Source organism: Melospiza melodia, chromosome 1 (genome assembly GCF_035770615.1).
Source record: "Melospiza melodia melodia isolate bMelMel2 chromosome 1, bMelMel2.pri, whole genome shotgun sequence".
Lineage (NCBI taxonomy): Eukaryota > Metazoa > Chordata > Aves > Passeriformes > Passerellidae > Melospiza > Melospiza melodia.
The window spans coordinates 171,417,161-171,438,832 of NC_086194.1; the positions used below are offsets into that span (position 1 = coordinate 171,417,161).

General features: G+C 47.6%; 1 protein-coding gene across 15 annotated transcripts in view; it reads left to right on the forward strand.

Moving 5' to 3' along the window:
* The window catches only part of ADGRB1 (adhesion G protein-coupled receptor B1), a 291,999-nt gene that overhangs the window by 79,881 nt on the left and 190,446 nt on the right, over window positions 1–21,672 (forward strand). For all 15 annotated transcript variants that reach the window (XM_063174933.1, XM_063174955.1, XM_063174924.1 and 12 more), the window contains one exon: window positions 2,495–3,414. In XM_063174933.1, coding sequence (XP_063031003.1) covers window positions 2,667–3,414 — 748 coding nt within the window. In that variant the 5' untranslated portion in view covers window positions 2,495–2,666. The remainder of the gene's footprint in view (window positions 1–2,494; window positions 3,415–21,672) is intronic.

Genomic DNA, 21,672 nt, shown 5'->3' on the forward strand with positions numbered 1-21,672 from the left:
TAGATGCCTGTGTCTTTTTGCAAGCAAGACCAGGTTTTCATCCCTTTTTCACTCCTGAATCCTGGCCCCAGAGGCAGGCAGGAGCCTGGCAAGGGGAGATTTGCACTGTCAAGCTTTGTAGACTGCAAACCAGCCAGGAGTGGGGATCTGACTTGTAAAAAATTTAAGTCCAAATGCATTTGGACTCCGTGCTGATTAGTGTCAGGTCTAGCACACACTCAGGAATGTGGTGGCAGGGGCTGCAGAGATTTGAAGCCAGGGACGAAACACAGTTTGCAAACAGCAGGTCTGACTTTGGAGCTCCCTAACCCTTTCCTGCCCAAAAGAAAAGGTTTTGGCAGAAAAAGGGAGATGCAGAGAGAAGTCTGATACAGAGCAGGGGGAGAAACCGAGTGAATGTGGAGATGCATTTAGCTTCTCATCTCACCTCGGATTCACAGGATGGTCTGTGGGCTTCTCATCTCTTGTTTCTCAGTCTCTCCTGGGGCTGGGATTAGCTGCCTGAGCTGTGGATTTGCTGGGAATTTGTAAAGCTCCCTCTGTTTGCAGTCTGGGAAGGCAGAGCCTGGCATGAGGTGGGAGATGGCAGCACTGGAGCTGGAGCAGTGGCTGCAATGAAAACGACTTTTCCCTCCTCCCTGGATGCAGATGCCGCTCTCCACAGTCTCTCACCATAATTCCTTCCCGGCAGTGCCACCCTGATCACAGGAAACACATCCCAGACCATCTGAATTATTTGGAAGTTGCAACCCAGGGTGATGTTTGCCCCTCTGGCATTGGGCTGTTTGCATTTCAGTGCAAAGGTCCTGAGCAGTTCCTTTCACTATGAACAGCTCAGTCTCTCCAGATAATGGCAGCTGTCTGACTTGATAGGGGGAAGTCTTCCTCCCAGGTTCCCCTGTGTCCTTTGGAAATGGGGAAGCAGATCTGTTGTGGAGGCAGCAATTGCTGCAGGGTCAGGATGAGCCTCACCCAAAAGGAAATGTCTGATTTTCTCTACCTGGGGTGAACTCAGAGGGAAAAAGCTGGAAAGGTGGGAGGGAAAATGTGCCATGGCTGTGTGATCAACAGTCCTGCCCCACACTCTGAGGGTCTGCCCATCCTGTCCTGTTAACTGAACCCCTCCCCAAATCTGGGGGTGGACAACTGTGGGAGGGGGTACGAGATAAGGAAAGTCCTGCTACTCATTTATTTCCTCTTCTCTCTTCTCTCCTGGAAAGAGGAGATGGAGGGGAGGGACCACAGGAGAGTCATTTGTTGGGGTAAGAGAGGGAGATGTACACGAGTGCCCCTTTGGCATGGGGGGAGCAGGGCTCTGGGCAGCTGGGCTGAAGGAGGAATCTGTGCCACAGGAGGCTGCAGGGAATGCATCCTTAGGGCATTGCAGGGTGGATTCTACTTTGGAGGAAGGGTTTTGGGGGCTGAAGGAGGTCCTGGCACCGGCACAGAGGGCTCTCAGTCTCTGCAGATGCTCTAAGCCTGGCACCACAGGGTTTGGGGTGTCCAGTACTCAGGGGTGAAAGGAGAGGTGGGTGCCTGATGTGGGAAGAGATAAAATCTGTCTCTATAACCCTTTTTTGCTCCTGTACTGGGTGTTCAGCTCCATCCATTTTCCTGTCTGGCCTCGGGGTTCCACCGGAGCTGGGTTCCTGAGCAACAACTCCCTTCCCTGCACGGTTTTGGTGGAAGGGAGAGTGAAAAGGAAGGGCATTAAGTGGCTAAAAACAAAGTGCTGGCAGAAGGAAGAGGGGAGGCAGAGCCCAGCTGGCCATGCTGACCTCCAGCCCACCCTCCCCAGGTGCAGCCTGCAGTCTGTGTTGAACCATCTCCCTGGGGATGGAGAGAGCTGGAGCCTCTCTAACCCAGATACCAACCCTGTTTTCTTTGGGGAGACGGCTCAGATTCACAGTCCAGGCTCTGCTGGGCTCAGCAGAGGGATCTGCATGGGCAGGGGGCACTGGGAAGGAGAGCAGAATCACAGCTGTGCTCACGCCCGGGTCAGGCACAGTTTGGTCCCTTCTGGGGTTTGGGACATCCCAAACCAAACCTGGGAATGGGGACACCCCCAGACCAAGCCTGGGGATGGGAACACCCCCAAATCAAACCTCGGGATGGGGATGACCCCAAACCAAGCCTGGGGATGGGGATACCCCCAAACCAAACCTGGGAATGGAGACAGCCCAAATCAAACCTGGGGATGGGGATCCCCAAACCAAGCCCGGGGATGGGGACACCCCAAACCAAGCCTGGGGACGAGGACATCCCCAAACCAAGCCTGGGGATGGGGACAGCCCCAAACCAAGTCTAGGGATGGTGATGTGGGGCTGCATCTTCTCCTCGTGAGAAGTGCCGGTTCTGGGGCTGCTATGTGGGTTCTCAGCCGTGTGAAGGGTTAATAAAAACAGCATCAACAACAGAGTACCGCCAAAACGACCAAATCCCAAATCTCTTCTCTTTCTCTCCCCTCCTCCTTCCCTTCCCTGTTTTTTTCCAGGTGTTGTTTATGGCCACAGGAGGGAGCTCAAATCCAGACATGGGAGGATCGGCTTGATTTCGGATCCAGAGCCTCTTAAACTCTGCTTTTCCTCTAAGCTGGTCCCTGTTATGTCCAGGATCTGGCACCTGCTTGACATTTACTTTGAGTTCCAGAGGACCCGAGACCTAGGATGAGGAGCATTGGATCCGCCCTGAACCTGCTTTTGGTATCTCCACTCTACTTTGTGTGGACCGTGGTCGCTCTGGACCTGGCACAAACTCCCTGCACCACTTTGGTCCAAGGGAAATTCTTTGGGTATTTCTCCTCCTTCGCCGTCTTCCCGTTGAACTCCTCCCTGTGCTCTTGGATTATCCAGAACCCCGACCCTCGCAGGTACACTTTGTACATGAAGATCCTCAAGCCCTCCGGCGTATGTGACCACCAGCACATCCGCACCTACCAGTTCGACTCCTTCCTGGAGTCCACCCGCACCTACCTGGGCATGGAGAGCTTCGACGATGTCCTGAAGCTCTGCGACGGCTCCACCCGCTTTGCCTTCCTCCAGTCCAACAAACAATTCCTGCAGATGAAGCAGACGGCCCCGCCGGGCGTGGACACCTGGCCCATGAGGTGGAAGCCCACCAAGGCTCAGGAGAGGGACTTCTCCGTGGAGTACCTGGTGGTGGGCAACAGGAACCCCAGCAAAGCCGCCTGCCAGATGCTCTGCAAGTGGCTGGACGCCTGCCTGGCCATCAGCAGCAGCTCCCACCCGTGTGGCATCATGCAGACCCCGTGCTCCTGCTCGGGAGGGGAGGTCCTGGATCAGGCCAGCGAGATCCTGGGCTTCACCAGGAAGAAGGAGGATTGCTACAAGGATGGGATTTACCTGGAGAACTGCGTGAGCAGCCCCAAGGACAGCAACGGAGCCGAGTTCCTGGGTGAGTGGAGGGTGGTCGAGGGGGTGTTGGGGAGGGAGGGCTGCTTGAGCTCTGCTCTCACACCGTCCCTGTAACCTCCGTGTCTGTATCTGTGGATGCCTGGCATGAAAATCCTCATTTCCCAATCGACAGGCAGGTCAGGTAACCCACAGGGCTCTTTATGAGCCTTTTGCGACTGGAATTGCAAATCAGCTGCCCCTAAATATTCCCCGGGTTTCTGCAATTCGTTCTTGGGGCTTGTTCATTGCTTGTTTTACTCCTGCAGCCTCTGAGCTGCTGAGAGGGAGCTGCTTACCTGAGGGTGAGCAGTTTTCCAAAGTAATTACAGATGTCCTAGAGAAAACAGGATCCAAGCTACCTCCTGAGGCAGGCAGCCCTATCAACCACTTCTAATTCCTAGGGAAAACTTAATTCTTGGGTCTGGTTCAAAAGGGAATGGCAACAGAAGGCACTCTGGTTTTGTTCTCAGCTTTGTTTTCCTTCTGGAGGCTTTCAGAAAGAAAATTCACCGTGCTGCTTACATGGAGTTACTTGGGCTCATTCCTCAGATATTTCACTGGGTTTTGATTGTGGTCTTGAGTATGGAAAGGGACTGGGGAGGTGGGAGAGCCATGAGAAAAAGGGCTGTGAGTAAGGTGGGATGATCCTGAAGTCCGATCATATTCTGGAGAGGGAAATGCTCCTTCCAGAGACCTGACACGGTCCTGCCAAGCAGAAGGGACTCAGGGGGATGTCTGGAAGTGGAGCCTTTTCTTACTGCCTGTGTCAGGTCTGCTCCAGGGTGTTTATTCTCAGCTCCCACCCCGGCATGCAGGTTATGTAAAGCAGAGGTGTGATGCTGAACAGCAACACAGGTGTCAGGGAATGCAGCCTGCAGTTCAGAGAGTCTCAGACCCCTGCCTGAGCCTCCCCAAAAGGTCTCATCTTCTTCAGGTGCTGGACTGAAATGTCCTCTGCCTCCAGCAGAAAGCTGACATCTGTCTGGCCCAGGAATCTGGGGATCCTTCCTGGCTTCTCCGCCCCTGTTGAGGATGGGATTTCTCAGGGTTGAGGGGAAGAGGCCAGGTTTGCTGTTGCAGTAGGCAGGAGGTGACCAGGCACAGATTTGGGCTGTGCAGAGTGATTTTCCTGCAGACTGCAGCCTGGCCTTAGCTGGGAGATCAGGGTATGATCAGGTACTCGTGCTTCTGTCAGTGTATTTTGGGGGAGATTTTGCTTCTCACTGGTCTGTGAATCAATACATGAAGGCACAGCCAAGCCATAAATCCTGCAAATTAGTTCTTCAGTCGTGCCTCCCTCCCTGGCCACGAGCACAAGGCTCTCCAGATTTGGGTTGGGCTTTTATTTTTTTTTCTTGCAATGCCCTTTTCTCCTGTGTGAACAGCTCTGAGGAGCCTCTCGGAGTTCAATCATGTGTCATGCCTGGAATTTGCTGATTGGGTGATTTATGCTTTCCACCCAAGCAGTGTGACCTTTCTCACTGCAACCAAAGGTGAAATTTGAAATAAGATTTTCAGCAAATCCTGAAGCATTCAAGCTTAATATTGGCTTTTGTAGGGATCTCTCCTAGTCCAGCTCAAGTGCCTGAATGTTCCCACCAAGTAAATATGAAAGAGGCTCGAGGGTGGCTGAATCAAAATCCTTTTTGGGTGTCAAATATTTGTAGAGTGCAGATAATTTTTCTGCTGGCTGCTCACATCTGCTCCACACTGGAGATAGGGAATTATCATCTTGGCTGGTGGGATGCCATCCACACAGCAATGATGCTTGCAGGGTGCCCGGGCTCTCCATGTGCTGCTCTGTCTGTCACTGTGTCTGTTTTGATTTATGCAAAGGCTTGATCAGGAAGATGGAGGCGAGATCCAATTTGGACAGGGAGTCAGCAATCCCTTAACAGCATCTTGTGGGTGGAATATTTTGATAGGGTTCCTGATTTCCAAGTGCTGATGCTGGTTATTGCAATCATTGCTGTTCCAATTGTATCTGTAGCAGGGTTTTTTTCCCCAACAAGCTTTTTTTTTTTCTTTTTTCTTTTTATTATTATTATTATCATTGCTATTTTTCCTTCCCTGCTGCTTCCTGAGTCATTTGTTGTTTCTGGGCCTGTGTTAGCACTTTCATCCTGGAACAAGTGGAGATGGGTGAGTTGTGCTGATCTACTCTGATGACTTTAAAGGCACAAGAAGGAACGTGGAAGGTTCCCTGCCCATGGCAGGGGGTTGGAATGAGATGATCTTTGTGGTCCCTTCCAACTCAAACCATCCTATGAATTGCCAGATACCATCCTGAAATATGAAACCTGACTTTCCCTGATGCGTCTTTTTATTCCAAAACAAATGGATGGGTGCAAATCTACAATGAGAAGTTGCAGTGGACACAGCTGTGCTTTGGCTCATGGATGGCCTGTGGGTGAGATCCCTGTGAAAACTTCACTCCAAGAGGATCCCATTGCTCCAGAACCAAAGGGACTCTCAAGAAAACATAACTGACAGCCAGTTTTCACTCATGGCCAGTGATTTTACACCTGGCTCAGGTGCACAGGGAAGTTTATGATCGTTTACTGGGGAACTTCACAAAGAAACTCTGCCAAAGTCACCCTGTCTTATCTAGAGCATCTGTTATTCAGTGTCTGGAGGAAGGAGAAACTGCTCCACATTTCCTTCCCAGGTTTAGTGAGACTCTCTTTGCACTCACTGCCCCACACAGATATTGCAGAGGGTACAGCAGGCACTGGTGGGTTGCAGAAAATCCGTCAGGTTATCCCTCAGGTATTTTGGTCTTGCTGCACGTGGAGTTTGTCCTGGTGATCAGCAAGACAGGCTTTGAGATCTTGGACAGCTGGAACTGGAAATGTTTTCCAGGAGAAGACTATTCAACATGGAAACCATTTTTGGCCATTATCAGATATCCCTTGGCTAATTCAAGAAATGTGGGAAGAAGGCAGAGGTTTGTTTGTTTGTTTGTTTTGTTTGATGTTTCTAAACATCACCTACCTGATGTTTAGATGTAAACTCACTTTTTTGGGATGCAAATTGGCATTTTTGGAATAGGTTTGGGGGCAAGGACAGGAGGGTGAAGAACGGAAAACCTCCTGAAATGCTGGGCATTGGTTCTTCACAGTCTGAAAGTGCTGGTGGCCCTCTCAAATGTGAGCTGGATTCTGTAATTGGAGCTGGAGCTTTAACAGGGATGCTGATGTGACCCTGTAATGAGAGAAGGTTAAATGTGTGCTTAAGTGCTGTGCTGAGTTAGGCACTTAATGAATGTCTAATTAGTCCTGTCTCCATGTGAGCGTTCCTGGAAGGCCATTGCAGTGCTGTCACATTTTGGTGGCCCAAAAAGATAAACATCATTCTCTGCTCCTTCTGCTCTTCATGTCCCCACCTTGGACGGATCCAGGATGCTGACTGCAAAACAAGGTTAAAAATGCCCCTCAAAATATAGTATTTGCTTCTTGATAAATTAGGTGGCTCCAGGGCTGGAGGGGTTTTTATAATGAATAGATAACTGGAGCACAGTAATGCAAGACTGAAGTGCTGGGGATTTTCCTGCCTTTCCTGCTAAATTTTTCCATTCTTTTGCTGTCCCCGTTGCTCTGAACAAAATCAAATCCCCCTTCCTCACCTGTGTTCATCACTTCTGTTTTGTTAGTCGTGTTTCATCTTCCACTTTTAGGTGCTTTTCCACTTCTGCCACATTGATTAAGGTGTCTCAGAGTGTCTGATCTCTGTTTGGAGAGGCCCATGAACAAGTTCCTTCTCAGCCTCTGCTGCATTAAGTAGGCTGGGCTCCATAAATCTCTCACTGAAGGACACACTCTCCAAACATCTCTTGTTGGGAGTTTTACTTCATTCTCAGTGTGTTTTTTGGTCAAAAGATGCTTTGGTCTCCTCAGCAGGGCTGAGCTTCTGCCTGGATTTGTGGCTCAGTGGCTCCTGAGTGGGGTCCATGATGTGGGGGAGGAGCCAGAGTCACAGAAATGAATCAATTCCCACCCTGCTTGCTGCAGGAATTACCTTGTGTGGCTCAGCTCCCCTCCCCTCAAATCTCCAACCTCACCCAGGGCAGGAATAACTCAATAAGACATTTCCTATATTTGAGATGAGCTTTAGTGGCCATGAAAGCTCCAGAGATTGATAAAGAGCTGTGAGTAATTGCCATGGGGCAGATCTCAAATCTGTCTTTGACATCTTCAGCTCCTTATGACACATGCTCTGTTCCTCCAGCAAGAATCCCCCTGGCTGGAGCAGCTGAGCTTGCAGACAAAGGTATTTGGCTTTGGTTTTGCCTTGGTGCTGGGTTTGCCAACCAGATGGCAAAGGGATTTGGGTGAGTGCCTCTCAGGAAGGTGTGCTGCATTCCAGTTCCTCGTTTCTCCACCTCTGTCTGTCCCTGGACATCCCTGAGAGAAGAGGTTGGATGTGGTGATATGTGGACAGCAAAACACAGGGCAAGGAATCTCTGATTTCTCCTCGTGTGTAAAATTTTCCTGTGTAAACTGCTGGAATCATTGGGGATTTTACTTGGTGTCCCCCCAGCTTAACTCCAAATCTCAGCAGCTGACAGCAAGACCTGATATTCCTTCCCAGCTCCTGCAGGAGAAGGTTGGTTAGAGCCTGAAATGTGGCAAAGGGGTCACCTTGTCACCTGCGGGGAATCCCCTCTGCACCCATATGGGCAGGTCCCACTGGGAATGTCCCTCTTGCCCGTGGTCAGGATGTTTTATGGATGAGGCAAATGTGGAGAACTCCTCAACTCCTCCCTGAGGGCTGGAAAGGGGGATTCTGGCTCAGTTTAAACACTGAGGTCTCTACAGACCTGTACAAGCCCTGCCTGCCCCACTGTTCTCCTCTGGGATCATCAAAGACCTTACACTTGGAATGGAATGGAATGGAATGGAATAGAATAGAATAGAATAGAATAGAATAGAATAGAATAGAATAGAATAGAATAGAATAGAATAGAATAGAATAGAATAGAATAGAATAATAATTTTCAGTTGGAAAGGACCTGCAATGATTATCTGGTCCCACTGCCTGACCAAAAGTTTAATTAAAAGCATTGTCCAAATACTTCTCCTCTGGTATCGTCAAAGACCTTAGACATGGAATGGAATGGAATGGAATGGAATGGAATGGAATGGAATGGAATGGAATGGAATGGAATGGAATGGAATGGAATGGAATGGAATAGGATAGAATGGAATAGGATAGGATAGGATAGGATAGGATAGGATAGGATAGGATAGGATAGGATAGGATAGGATAGGATAGGATAGGATAGGATAGGATGGGATGGAATAGAATAGAATAGAATAGAATAGAATAGAATAGAATAGAATAGAATAGAATAGAATAGAATAACAGTTTTCAGTTGGAAAGGACCTGCAATGATTACCCAATCCCACTGCCTGACCAAAAGTTTAATTAAAGCCATTGTCTTAAGCACTGGCAGGGATGGGACACCAACCACCTCTCTAAAAGGCCTGTTCTGATTTTCCACCGCTCTCTCAGCAAACAAACCCTTCCTAATGCCCAGCCCACCCCTCTGCTGGTGTTTCACGGGATCCCAGGGAGAATGAAGCGTGAGTGAAGCACGGCTGTGGAGTGACAGGGCAGAAATTCCGTGTCCCGGCTGCTCTCAGCGCTGAACCCATCCCTGCAGATCCATCCCTACAGGGACGGGGTGGAGAAAAACGAGCAGAGCGAAGCGATCAGTTCCATTGTGAACCCAACAGCTTGTGGACATGATCACAATGCAGAAACATCAGCAATTACCGGCTCAATGCGCCCGTCGCTGTCGCAGGGAGAGTAAAGGTGGAATTTACATCCAGTTGCCGAGGGAGTTTCACAGGCAACTACTCCCGTTATTGCGACGGGGACTTTTACGGGTAATTTAATGAGTGGCAGCCTGGTTAAAGGCTCGGCTTTTCAGTTTCCCTTTTTTCTCTCTTTCTTCTTTTTTTTTTTTTTTTTTTTTTTTTTTATTTTCAATTTTTTTACATCCTCTCGTATTCAGGTTGCACATAGCAGTCACTGCAAAATGTTTCGTTTGGCAGTACAAGGTGAAATCAAGGTGCAGGGAAACAGTGACACCTGAGTCAAAATCATCATGTCTCCGGAGTAGTTTTCCATTCTATGACTGCAGAAAATGAGGGTGATGGTGCTGACACCTCAAAGGGAGAGGGCACAGAGGCATTCCTGTCCATTTTCACCACTTAGCCTAAATATTTGGCCCTTTTTACCATCCACCTTGATTATCTGATGTATTTAGGTAATGGGAGCAAGGCTGAAAATTTGATTTTTTTTTTTTTTTTACTTTTTTTTAATGAAAGGAACTGAGTCTGTACAGATTTTCAGGTGTTTGATTCACCTGTTTGGTGCTTGAACTCCCTAGACCCCAAATACTCAGAACTGCCCTGCTTGGGACAAATGAACATTGAACCAATTAATTTCTCGGTGTTTTGACTGTATACAATAATGAAAACTCTAGTAAAGATCATGTTTGATGGAATTATTTTCTCTGCACAACCTGAGCAATGTGTGGATGAAATTATTTCTATTGCACATCCTGGCCAGAATAAAGCAATGCCTTGATTCTCCGACACTGAAAATGTTGTTGGAGAGTTTCTGTTTCTCCTGCAGGTTCGGTGACACTTCCAGAGCATCACCAACACCTCTGCGACTCATCTCTCTTCCCACATCTTCCCATTCTTACAATCAGTGAAATTTTGACAACATCTACGGGTGTTGATTCTATCTCCTACAATCCCACATTCCCCAGGATGGTATTGGAGCAAGCTTGGGATAATTAGGTTAGAAACCTGGTTTGGGATTCTCAGCAAGCATCCTGGGGAGGACTCAGCATCTCTGTGTCTCCAGGGTGGCTCTGCCAATGTCACCTCCAGCCGCTGAATTCCCTTTTGGCACAGTCCCTTCTTGCAGACAACAATTTGATATTGAAATCCCATATTTTATCCTCCAGCACGGTGAGACAGCCAGGCTGGGAAAGGACGTCCTTTAGCGCATCAGAATTGCAGATCTGTTGAGTTTAAATATATTTCTTTGTGTTCCCTGGCTCGAGTTTCAATAGAGCGATAATTGCCACACACCTCATTAAGCTGAATGCTCTCAATAGGTCTGGAGTGGTCCATGTCATTAAACAAACAGTTACTGGCTTGGGAGCTGCACGGTGTTTAGGAGCTGTAAAGAAGGGACCTGGAGGCTGTGAAAGCTGCAGCTCCAGCTTCCCGAAGTAAATGGGCTGCCCTGGCAACTTTGCCCCGCTGTTTCCAGGGCGCTTTGAGGAGTCTGATCCTTCCCTGTGCCCTGAGGCAGGAACTGGCGCAAGTTCCTGGCTTTTTTGCCTTTTTCCGCCTTGCTTGGATGTGAAGGAGGATGCCCTGGTCTCTGCCAGTTTGGATTTTGGGATTTGGAAGCTGGCACTTCCCTGCTCTTTAGTTTTGGGTCAGGAGTTCATTTGTATTTGAGTTGAAGGGGCCCAAACCACAGAAAAATGATGAAATTCAGTGTATGGCACCGAAAATAGGAAGAGCAGTTGGGAGCAGAGGCGCTGCCACTCTTTTTTTTGGTTCACATCCTGAGTCTGAAGTCTGAAGGACCAAGATGCAGGGTTTTGGCCCCTCAGCTTTTGCTGAGACTCCTAGACTGATCAAAAAGGGACCTACACAGAGATTCTGCTTCAGGATCTCCTGGAGGCTGGGATAGGACAAAGAGAACAGCGACTCCATCACATTTCCCTGTTTAATAAAGGGAATTCCCTCTCCCAGACTAAACCCATCCACATGGAAGGCTTTATTCAATCATGTCTGCACTTCCTATGCATGTCTGTATCCCAAGTGCCTGTTGGATCAAATTGAAGGTTACTTTTGGTATCTCCTTCCCATAACTTGACTAAACTTGTAACCAAGTCTGTCACCAGAATCCCATTCCTACCAGCTCTGGTCAGAAGTAGAGGCATGGAAGAAAGGCACTTCAGGGCACGTGCTTGTGGGGATGATGGGGATATGTTCATGTTGGCCATTAGACCTCCATAAGCGCCCAGCCCAGAGCTCAGCTGGGCAAGGAAGCAGCTCAGGTGGGCAAGGAAGAAGTTAAGGTGTGCTCTGAACTTCAGGGCTTTAAAGTTTGTGCCCTGTGAGGCAACAACAAAAGTCTTTGGCCAACGAGGCCAAAAGTCAAGGGTGATGTGCATGTGAATTTACCCACAGGCAAGATTGCCCTGTTGATGGGAGGTGCCACTCTAGCCTCCATGAACAGTTCCAGTCCATGAAGATCACAGAGTGACAGAATGGGTTGGGTTGGAGAGGACTTTCAACACATCTCCCTCCAACCCTCTGCCATGGGCAGGGACTTTCCATATCCCACTACCCCATCCAACCTGGCTTTGAACACTCCCAGGGATGGGGCATCCACCAATTGTCTGGGCAGTTGTGCTTGGTGGAAGTAGTGCTGGGTGGCACCAGTTTGCTCTTAATGGCAATTAATCTGGAACTGGGACTAAATAATCTCTACAGGCTTGGATTAGAAGGTATTTTGCACCAGAATTCCAGTTTTGGATGTGCTTAGAAAGATGCTACTGGCCATTCTCAGGAGAAGAACACTCAGGAAGATGTGCAAGGACTGCTGTTCACAGCTGGGTTTATTCAACTCTTGTTTTCTTCCCTGTTAGCAGGAGTCAGTTAAAGAATTATCAGTAAATTGACTGATGACAATTTCTGTCCACAAAATCCTCTCCTTTTCATGCCCTTTCTTTCTCCTTTGTTTAGTTTGCTGGGTTTAGTTGTTTGTTTTTCATTTCAATGTCCTGCTTGGCAGGAATTCATAGAATCATACAATGCTTTGGTTTGGAAGGGACCATAAACATCATCATTACATTTCAGCCCCCTGCCAAAGGCAGGGACACTTTCCACTAAACCAGATTTCTCAGAGTTCCATCCAGCCTGACCTTGGAGATTCCCAGGGGATGGGGCATCCACCAGTTCTTTGGGCAACCTGTGCCAGGTCTCCCTGGAGCTCTAGGCTGGGAAACCCCAACTATCCCAGCCTGTTCTCATAGGAGAGGTGCTCCAACCTTCTGAGCATCCTCTTTAGGGTCAGCCAAGATCAAGGAGTGATGCCGTGACTTGAGATTAGCGATGTTTCTAAGAGCCTGTAAGAGCCAAAATGAGGGATACAGGACTCCAGGTGGCTCTTCAAAATGCAGTTTATTCCATCCAAGGTGTTACAGCACTCCAGGGTCATGGACAACAGAGCCTGTGCCTACAGCTGTCAGCTCCAGCTGCAGACAGGCCTGGAGACCCTTTGGTTTTGGTTACAATGAATGATAGACTTTTCTTTGTTGAGCATCTTAATACAGTAGAACCAATCTATACCTTAACTATTATCTATAGCCTATCAGAACTACTATAACTACCATATTCATGTTACTATTCTCCAATCACTGATAGCTAGTACATTACAGTTTAAGCTAGAATTGTTTATCAGTTTTCTTGCAGTGGAAAATTCTGAGATCTTTCTTCTACTTGCAACATTTGCTGACTTGTTTGCCTGTGCTATTTTTCTGCTTGGTAAAAACTTCTTGTTTGAGATGGGTTTATCCTTTGCTCTAAGTCATAGAAACCCCTTCTAACTAACACACCCTTTGCCTCCTTGGTTATCCAGTAAAATTGGCTCAGCAATTCTTTTCTTCTATATCAAAACTTGCTTCCATCTTTATTCCTTCTTCGGATTGTTCATTCAAATATCTTTCTGCTAAGGTCACATATCTGTGAGACTTTCTTGTCCAACTTTAATCCTTCCCAACAAAGGCCGACAGAAGGCAGCAAAGGAGCTGCTCAGGAGGATGACTGGGTTGCTGGGGGGCATCATCATCTTCTTGATGAAGAAGATAAGGGACCAGGAGAGTCCCCAGGTAGCCATAGGGAAGTCATTAAGGAGATTGCTTGTCGTGCTTCTGTGCTTTTGGGCCACCGAGGAGTTCAGGAAGCCTCTTTGGGGAGTTCAGCCTGCTGCCTCCATGGACCCAATGCAGCTGAGGGATCATCAAGGAGAAAACAGAGCTTGTGGGAGAGCCACAATGAATCCCACCCACTGCCAGGGCAGGTTTGGCTCTCCTGGCTCAGCAGATCCCCCTGCAGTGTCCCCTGTGTGCCATCCCTTTCCTCCACCAGCCCTGGTGTCCTGTCCCAGCTCAGCAGTGTTGTGTTTGAGCCTGTTCCCACTGAAGCTGGTGGAGTGTTCCATGTGGGTTTGGTCTTGGCACAATCTGTTGAAATTTTTTTGCTTCAGGGCAGAGGGAGAGAAAAGTTGAAGCTTTTAACACCATGCCCAACCATCCCCACTCCTGAGCCTGCTGGATTGGCACTCTACTGTCCCTTCTGAAAAACAGAGCTCTGTGATTACTGGGAAGGATGAAATTTCCTACCATGTGAAGACTCCTGTGATAATCTCAACTCCTCCCATTGCTGCTCATATCCAAATCCCTCATGACCCTCATTTTCCAGCAATGCTTTTGGAATTGTCCTGCTACCAGCACCTCCTGGGGCTTTTTCTGGACTTAGCTTAAAATATCTGGAGCATTTCTGGCCTGGATGGGATGGAGGGTCAGATAAACCAGTTAACTGCTCTATTAGTTATTGTTTTGGTAAGATCACTCAGGCTGAGCTTAAACTCAACAGAAACTTCATAGACTAAGTCTCCTTGGGGTGAGACTGACCTCCAATAGTGGTTGAAGGAATATAAATCAGACAGATTAACCCAGAAATATCCTTTCCTTGGGGTTCTACCTGCAAAGAAAACCTGGGACAGAATTTTATGAGGTGTTCTGGGACTTCTCCCTCATGGTCCCACATGCTTTGGGGTTTGGTTGGCTTTGGGGTTTCACTTCCACTCCTGGGGTGGGGATGCTCCTGTGCTGGGTGCAGGAGGCAAAGGGACCTATGAAAAAGTAACCAAAAAATGCCAGGAGCAGAACAAGAGGAGATCTGGGGTTTCCAATATGTGCTGGGTATCACCCAGCAGAAGTGGGTCCTGCTCTCTGGAGAGGGGCTGGATGAGCAAAAGGCTTTGGAGAAATGCCATAAATAGGTCTGGAGGCTTCAAAGGTTTGTGGAGGAGTGTTTGTCTTGCATCTTCTCTCTCTGCATCAGAATTCCTCTCAGTGAGCCAGGGCAGGCACTGGGCACCCAAAGAAATGCTTTTAATACCACAGAAGGGAAATAAAATGAATGAAGAGGTGGCGGAGGGAGGAATGGGTGAAGCACAGAGCTGCCCTGGGGCACATCTCCATTTGTGCATGTCCAGAGAGGCACAGGCACACAGCTGGGTCTGGAGCGTGGATGTGCACACAGGGGAATGTGGAGCAAGGCTGGAGAGCTGGGAATGTCCAGCCTGGAGGAAGGAAGGCTCCAGGGAGACCTCAGAGCCCTTTCCAGTGCTTAAAGAGACTCTAGGAGAGCTGGAAAGGGACTTTTTGCAAGAAAATGTAGTGACAGGACAAGGAGGAATGGTTCTAAGTTTAAGCAGAGCACGTTTAGATTGGATATTAGGAAGGAATTCTTCCCTGTGAAGGTGTTGAGGCCCTGGCTCACATTTTCCAGAGAAGCTGTGGCTGCCCCAACCCTGGAAGATTTCAAGGTCAGGCTGGACAGGGCTTGGAGCAACCTGGGATAGGGGAAGGTGTCCCTTCCCCTTAAAATGAATATAAAGATAAGGGATAAAATGTCCTAAATTAAAGTATATAATACTTTTATATATAAAAGAATAAAATACTTTTATCCCCAATCATCTATTCTATTTATACTAAATAATAAGTTTTACACCTTTAAAACTTATTCCAAAAATAGAAAGAAAAAAACCCACACAATTTATTTTCAAACACTACACTCACTCCTCCACATTCCTACTCCTAGACTGTTATTATCTAGAAATAAACAAACAACAAAACAAAACTCTCCTTTATTTTTAATTAATTTTAGCTAAATAAAAAAAAAAGTTCCCTAAATGATAGTTTTTTTTTAAATTTTAATTTTCTTTAAACCTATTTAAACCCTCTTTGAACTTATTTAAACCTACTCTAAACTAAACACCCAAAAAAGCACCAACTCACACCTGTTATCCACCAAGCCAAGCCTAAACCACAACATTTCCAACACCAAAAATACTAATAAAAAATGAAATAAACCAAACTACAACCCCCAAAAAAACTTTTCTAAGCTTGTCATCTCTTGTAAAACAAGAACATAATTATTGTTTAATATTAAGTTTTATTATTTAATAAATATTTTTCCACTTTTATCCAAAAAGAAACATTTTTCCCAAACCAATTTAATAAAACCAAAAAATTAAATCTACTTTTCTAAAAAAAAACAAAAAAACCCCAAACCTTTAAAAATTCTCTCCCAATCTGACTCTAAACCAAAACAAATACATCCAACAAATAAAATAAGTCAGGGGGTTGGGACTTAATTATTTTTAAGTTCTCTTCAAATTATTTTTATGGTCTCTTCCAATTATTTTTAAGGTCTCTTCCAACCCAGCCATGAGCAGATCCCAGTGCTGAGGCTCATGGATGGAGAGCATCCATGGAGACCTGCACTGTGCAAACTCACTGCAGGCACAAGAGGCTGACTCATCCTTCAGCCTTTCCCTGCTTCTCCCAAAATGTGCCATGAGGCCTCTCTGTGCCTCCTGGTGCATTTCAGGGGGAGATGGCTTTGTTTGTACAGGTGGGAAAAGCAAAGTTTGTTGTTCCCTCCAGAGCCAAATCACACTGTGGGGTTCCTCAGGGTGCCTTGAGAGCTCAGTGGGAAAGGACAACCTGGATGGTTTGGGGTTCTGAGGGAACAAAGAAGGACTTTCTTTGAGGTTGCATCAGCTAAAGCTGTCCCCAAATCCCAAAAAATTGTGGGATGTGAATCCCTCTGCCCACCCTCCACACCACAGACTTCTCTTCCTCCATTCAATGCTCTTGATCTGCTTTAAGTTCAGTTTGTGCTTGACTGGTGGTTTGAACCCTTCTAGGGACCCCCAGCTCTTCCTCAAAGCTCTCTCCACTCCCTGATATGAGGTTTATCATGCAGCATCTTCCCCTGCAGCGTCCACACTGGTTTTGGGGGCTTTTACTGGAGAGTTGTGGTTTTGGAGACTTTTGGCTGCTCCTCAACTCCTTCCTTCTCCACATCCCAGCTTGGGTGTGGTACCTGTGCACAAGCCCAGGGCAGGGGTTAAAATACACTCCTGGCTCCCATATTTCCCATTCCTGTCTCCATTTTCCACCCTGGGGGCTGTTTCCCATTACTCCAAGACCCTCCGGTGTGTTTTTGAGGAGCAGGATCCCTCCAAGGCGGGTGCTGTGATGCTGAGCTGCCTCTCCCTGTCCAGTCCTCAGTGCAGTGGATGAATTGTGGCTGTTCCGCTTTCGAGGACCATTCCACGGAGGAAGTCCTCTCTTGGAAAGGCAGCACTCACAGAAATGACAACTTTGTCTACCTCACATTTTAATTAAAATCCAAGTGTTCGCCGTCGCCCCCGCTCCTTCCCTCCCCACCTTTTCCCATCCAGATCCTCCCTCTGCAAATGAACATCCAGTGTCACCTGGGGACAAAGCATTAATTCAGCAATTAAATAATTGAATGCTCCTCTGGCAAAATGAACTATCTTCTGCCTTTCTTGTGTCTTACCACTTTTTTTCCCCCCTTTTTTTTCCCCCCTCTTCTTTCTTCTTCCCTCTGGTGAGATAAGGCTGCCATTCTTGAAAGCAGTTTTAAATATTCATGTTTTAATTAATGGACTTTATTGCATGAACTCTATATAAGGTAATAAAAAAGACTGCCTGAGGCACAACACATTTTTTTCCCTGTTGTTTGTTCTTGAAGGCAACTAAGAAATAAAAAGCTTATTATGTTTCTTCAACAAACATTAGAAAGATACATAGAAATGGCAGCCATGGGTCATTTAGCCAGTGGGGCCTCCCCAGCCCATGGGCTCCTTAGGATTGTGGAGCAGGATGTGAATAAATGGGAATCTTGGAGGGATTGATCCCTTCAGGTTCTGCCATGGGCACAAGTCAGTGGGCTGCATCTAGAGATGCACAGGAGGAGGTGGAGGCAGATCTGGAATTATCCAGATGTCAGGAAAGCTGGAGAGGGACTTTTCACGAGGGCTTGTAGTGATAGGACAAGGAGGAATGGCCTTCAGTTGGAGGAGAGTGGATTTAGATATTTAGATTAGATATTGGGAAGAAATTCTTTGCTTTAAAGGTGGTGCGGCCCTGGAATGGAATTCCCAGAGAAGCTGTGGCTGCCCCATCCCTGGAAGTGTCCAAGGCCAGGTTGGACAGGGCTTTGAGCAACCTGGGATAGTGGAAGGTGAAACTGAGTGATTTTTAAGGTCCCTCCCAGCTCAAACCATTCTGTGATCCCATGCTCAAGGTCCCTTCAGGGCTGTGAGTCTTTGGGGCTGAAGAAAATCTTTGGCTGCACCTGGAAAGTGAATTTGTTGTTTTTGTTTTAGATGACGTTTTTGTAAAAATAAAACACAGGGAAAACCTGGACCAGCCACCTTGCCCAATACTTCTGGGCTGAAAAACCCAAATATTGATTGCACATTTCTGCTCTGGATTTTTGCTTTTATCGAAGGCAAACAAGCCGATAAGAATGCATGAATTCATGAAACATCTGGTCTTGCCACTTATGTATTCTTGCCAAAAAAAGAAGAAAAATAATGTTAGTTTAAACTTCATTCCATGTGGGTGTTTTCTTATGGTGCAGCATGCTGAAATTAGTTTTATATTGGGAGTGTGTCATCTGTAGTGCGTGACATGGGCTCAGCACCCAATTTAGCTTAGTCTTGTGATGGGAGGGGTCTAAAGATGCTGGTCCAGAACCTTGTAGGAGAGCTTAAGCTCTGATCCTTCATCTGCCCATGACCTTGAAGAAGTTGAGGCATTTTTGCACATGATTTTCCCCCTCCTATTCTTTTCTTCCTTTATTCTGACTCAGATCTTACGAGCAATTGGCATCTTTTAGCAAACAGATGCACAGTGCTGAGCACCAGCACTCCCTGAGCTGTGATGATGGCTCTTAGCAAGTCTGGATGGGAAGAGTTGTAATAGTCAATAAATACTCCAGTGGTTGGTATGATTAAAGTCTGGTCATGGAGTTGCTTCTCTTTTAGGAAAAGAATCATCTGAGAAATGATGACATCCTGGCATTTACTCCAAAAAGAGAGGCAATGTCCAGCATTGAAGGAGGCAGGTGGGTGGCACAGAGAAAACATCTCTGGTGGCCCAGTGTAGGCTTTCAGTGCTTCAGTGATGAAATATGTTGTGCCCTGAGGATGCCTCTATCCATCACACTGATTACTCCATTTGCTGCCTGCCTAATACTGAATCTTTTCAACCTAAATCAAGAAAGAACCAGAGTTCAGTGCAAAGGTGGGGTCACTCCTCAGCTCACCTGAAGGGCTCTGGTTTTACCCCAGGGTGAGCAAGAACAAAAGTGGATTGGTCTTTAATAATAATTTGTCTAATGGAAAAAATCTCCATTCCATCTTCTGAAGGTGCTGTCACCTCTGTGATGCTTCATTTGTGGAGGTGAGAACGCTGGGCTGTTCTTGTTTGTGCTCTGGTCATGGCTGGGGCATTTGCTGCTGCTCTGGGTGAGAGCCAAGGGTGGGCAAGCCAAGGTTATTCTCTGATAATGGATCCACACTCCTCACTTGTGCATCAGCACAGCTGGAGGTGGCTCAGCAAAAGAGCTGCAGAGACCATTAAGAAGAGTGAGTCCAGACTGAAAATTCTTGCTCACTACTCAAAAATCTTTACTGACAGCACTGTGAGAGGCAGGGAAGCTCAGCTTTGGGCAGATCAGGTAATGACAGGGATTCATTTTCCAGCACATGTGTCCTAGGACGTGCCATTCTCCAAGCTCAGTTTGATCATAACCCTCATTACTGTATCTGGGACATCCAGTGCAGTAAATGGTGTGCTGATCTCTTTGTGCCACGAGCTCCTGTCTCTCAGCTCTGATTTGAGCTGACTGACTGAGCAGCAGAGGAACTCAGCTCTCAGGGCCCGTGTGAGGCAGTCAGTAACTCCAGCTGGCCCCAGTGGAGAATTTCACTCCTCAGCAAGTCACCCCGAGCTCCCCTCTGAGCCAGCAAAGAGCTGCTCCACGAGGTGGGTGGTGGGTGTGAGGGCAGGCCCTGACCTATCCCAAAATAAGCCGCAGAGAGAAGGAGTCAGGATCTTTGGCAAGGAAACTGGATAGTGGAGGAGGATGATGAGGAGTGGTTAGGGTGACATCTCAGTCTAAGCACAGCTTTGCACTGGTTCTGACTGAAATTATTATCTTTGGGATGAAATGAGGTACCACCTGACCTCACTGGCTCCTCTCCATTCCCTTTCCAAGAGAGGTTTCCCTGTGGGATCTATCCCTAAGGGCTGAGAGCACTGCAGGCAAAATGCTACTAAAGCCTATGCATGCCACGGTATTCCTCCACTACTGAGGCTCTGTCCTTCCACAGCACTAAAGCAAACAAAGATATCAATAATTAAAATTGAAAAGAGGCTCTCAGTAAGCCTAAACCTTCAGGAGGTTTTCCCTTTCATAGTTGCTGAGATTTGCTCTCACATCACCCTCAGCAAACCTTCAGGTTTTTCTTCTGCCTGCCCCTTCTTCATGATCATCCTCAGGCCCTGCCTGGGGGTTGTGTTCCCCACCCTCTTGGTGCTCCCTTCCTTTCAAGCCTGACCTCTTATTGCAAGGATTCCATCTGGAATCTTCCTCACCCACACCTTTCCATGCCTGTTTTAATGTGGAGCCGGGCTCAGCAATAAGCTCTGGCTGACAGCAGGACAGAGCTGTTTCTTCATCTGGGATAAATGAGCTCCAGCCCTGTGAGAAGGGTGGAGCTTGTGCTGACACACCTGGTTCTGTTCACTCAGTTTGGACCAGCACTGGCAGCATTTTCAGCCTCATTGCACCTGATTTTCACACTGCAGGAAGGGCTGGGACCAGCTCACACAGCCCAGTGCACCAAGCCTCTCCTTCCTTCCTTCCTTCCTTCCTTCCTTCCTTCCTTCCTTCCTTCCTTCCTTCCTTCCTTCCTTCCTTCCTTCCTTCCTTCCTTCCTTCCTTCCTTCCTTCCTTCCTTCCTTCCTTCCTTCCTTCCTTCCTTCCTTCCTTCCTTCCTTCCTTCCTTCCTTCCTTCCTTCCTTCCTTCCTTCCTTCCTTCCTTCCTTCCTTCCTTCCTTCCTTCCTTCCTTCCTTCCTTCCTTCCTTCCTTCCTTCCTTCCTTCCTTCCTTCCTTCCTTCCTTCCTTCCTTCCTTCCTTCCTTCCTTCCTTCCTTCCTTCCTTCCTTCCTTCCTTCCTTCCTTCCTTCCTTCCTTCCTTCCTTCCTTCCTTCCTTCCTTCCTTCCTTCCTTCCTTCCTTCCTTCCTTCCTTCCTTCCTTCCTTCCTTCCTTCCTTCCTTCCGACACTTCCTTCCGACACTTCCTTCCGACACTTCCTTCCGACACTTCCTTCCGACACTTCCTTCCGACACTTCCTTCCTTCCGACACTTCCTTCCTTCCGACACTTCCTTCCTTCCGACACTTCCTTCCTTCCTTCCGACACTTCCTTCCTTCCTTCCTTCCTTCCTTCCTTCCTTCCTCAGCAGCCACCACCTACAGCATTGGATGGGGAGCTGGTGTAGCTTAAAAACCAAAAAAATAAGCTTTTTTTAAAGCTTATTTTTCACTTACTTGGTCTGATTGGCTGTGAGGACCCACAGGCAGCCATGCTGTCACAGGAGGGGTGGTCCAGGATGAATTCTAGGGGTGCAAGTTAAAGCCTCCACAGCAGCTGTGCACAGGGAGTTGTGTTCAGGGGAATTTCTGAGACTGTAGTGAGCCAAAATCATCCTGAGAGGGTGCTTTGGCCTCCTCTCCTTTCTCTGAGCAAGGTCTTGGCCTCCCCCCACATCAGCAATATTACAATGTGTGGTGAGTGGCTCTGCTTATTATCCAGATGAAAACCAACTTTGCAAGGGAGAAAAACAGGGATGAGTTTGAATTTAGATCCATGAGGGGGACCAGAGCGTGGAGCAACCCCTGAGCTGTCAGAAAAGAGGCACAAGGACCTGAGGTCTGGTTAAGCTGCCTGCAAAGCCCCAGCTCTTGGCTCTGCCCCTGCAGCTGAGTCACCAGCCATCCCTTTTGTTTGCATTCAGTGTAGATCTTGTTAATTAGCTC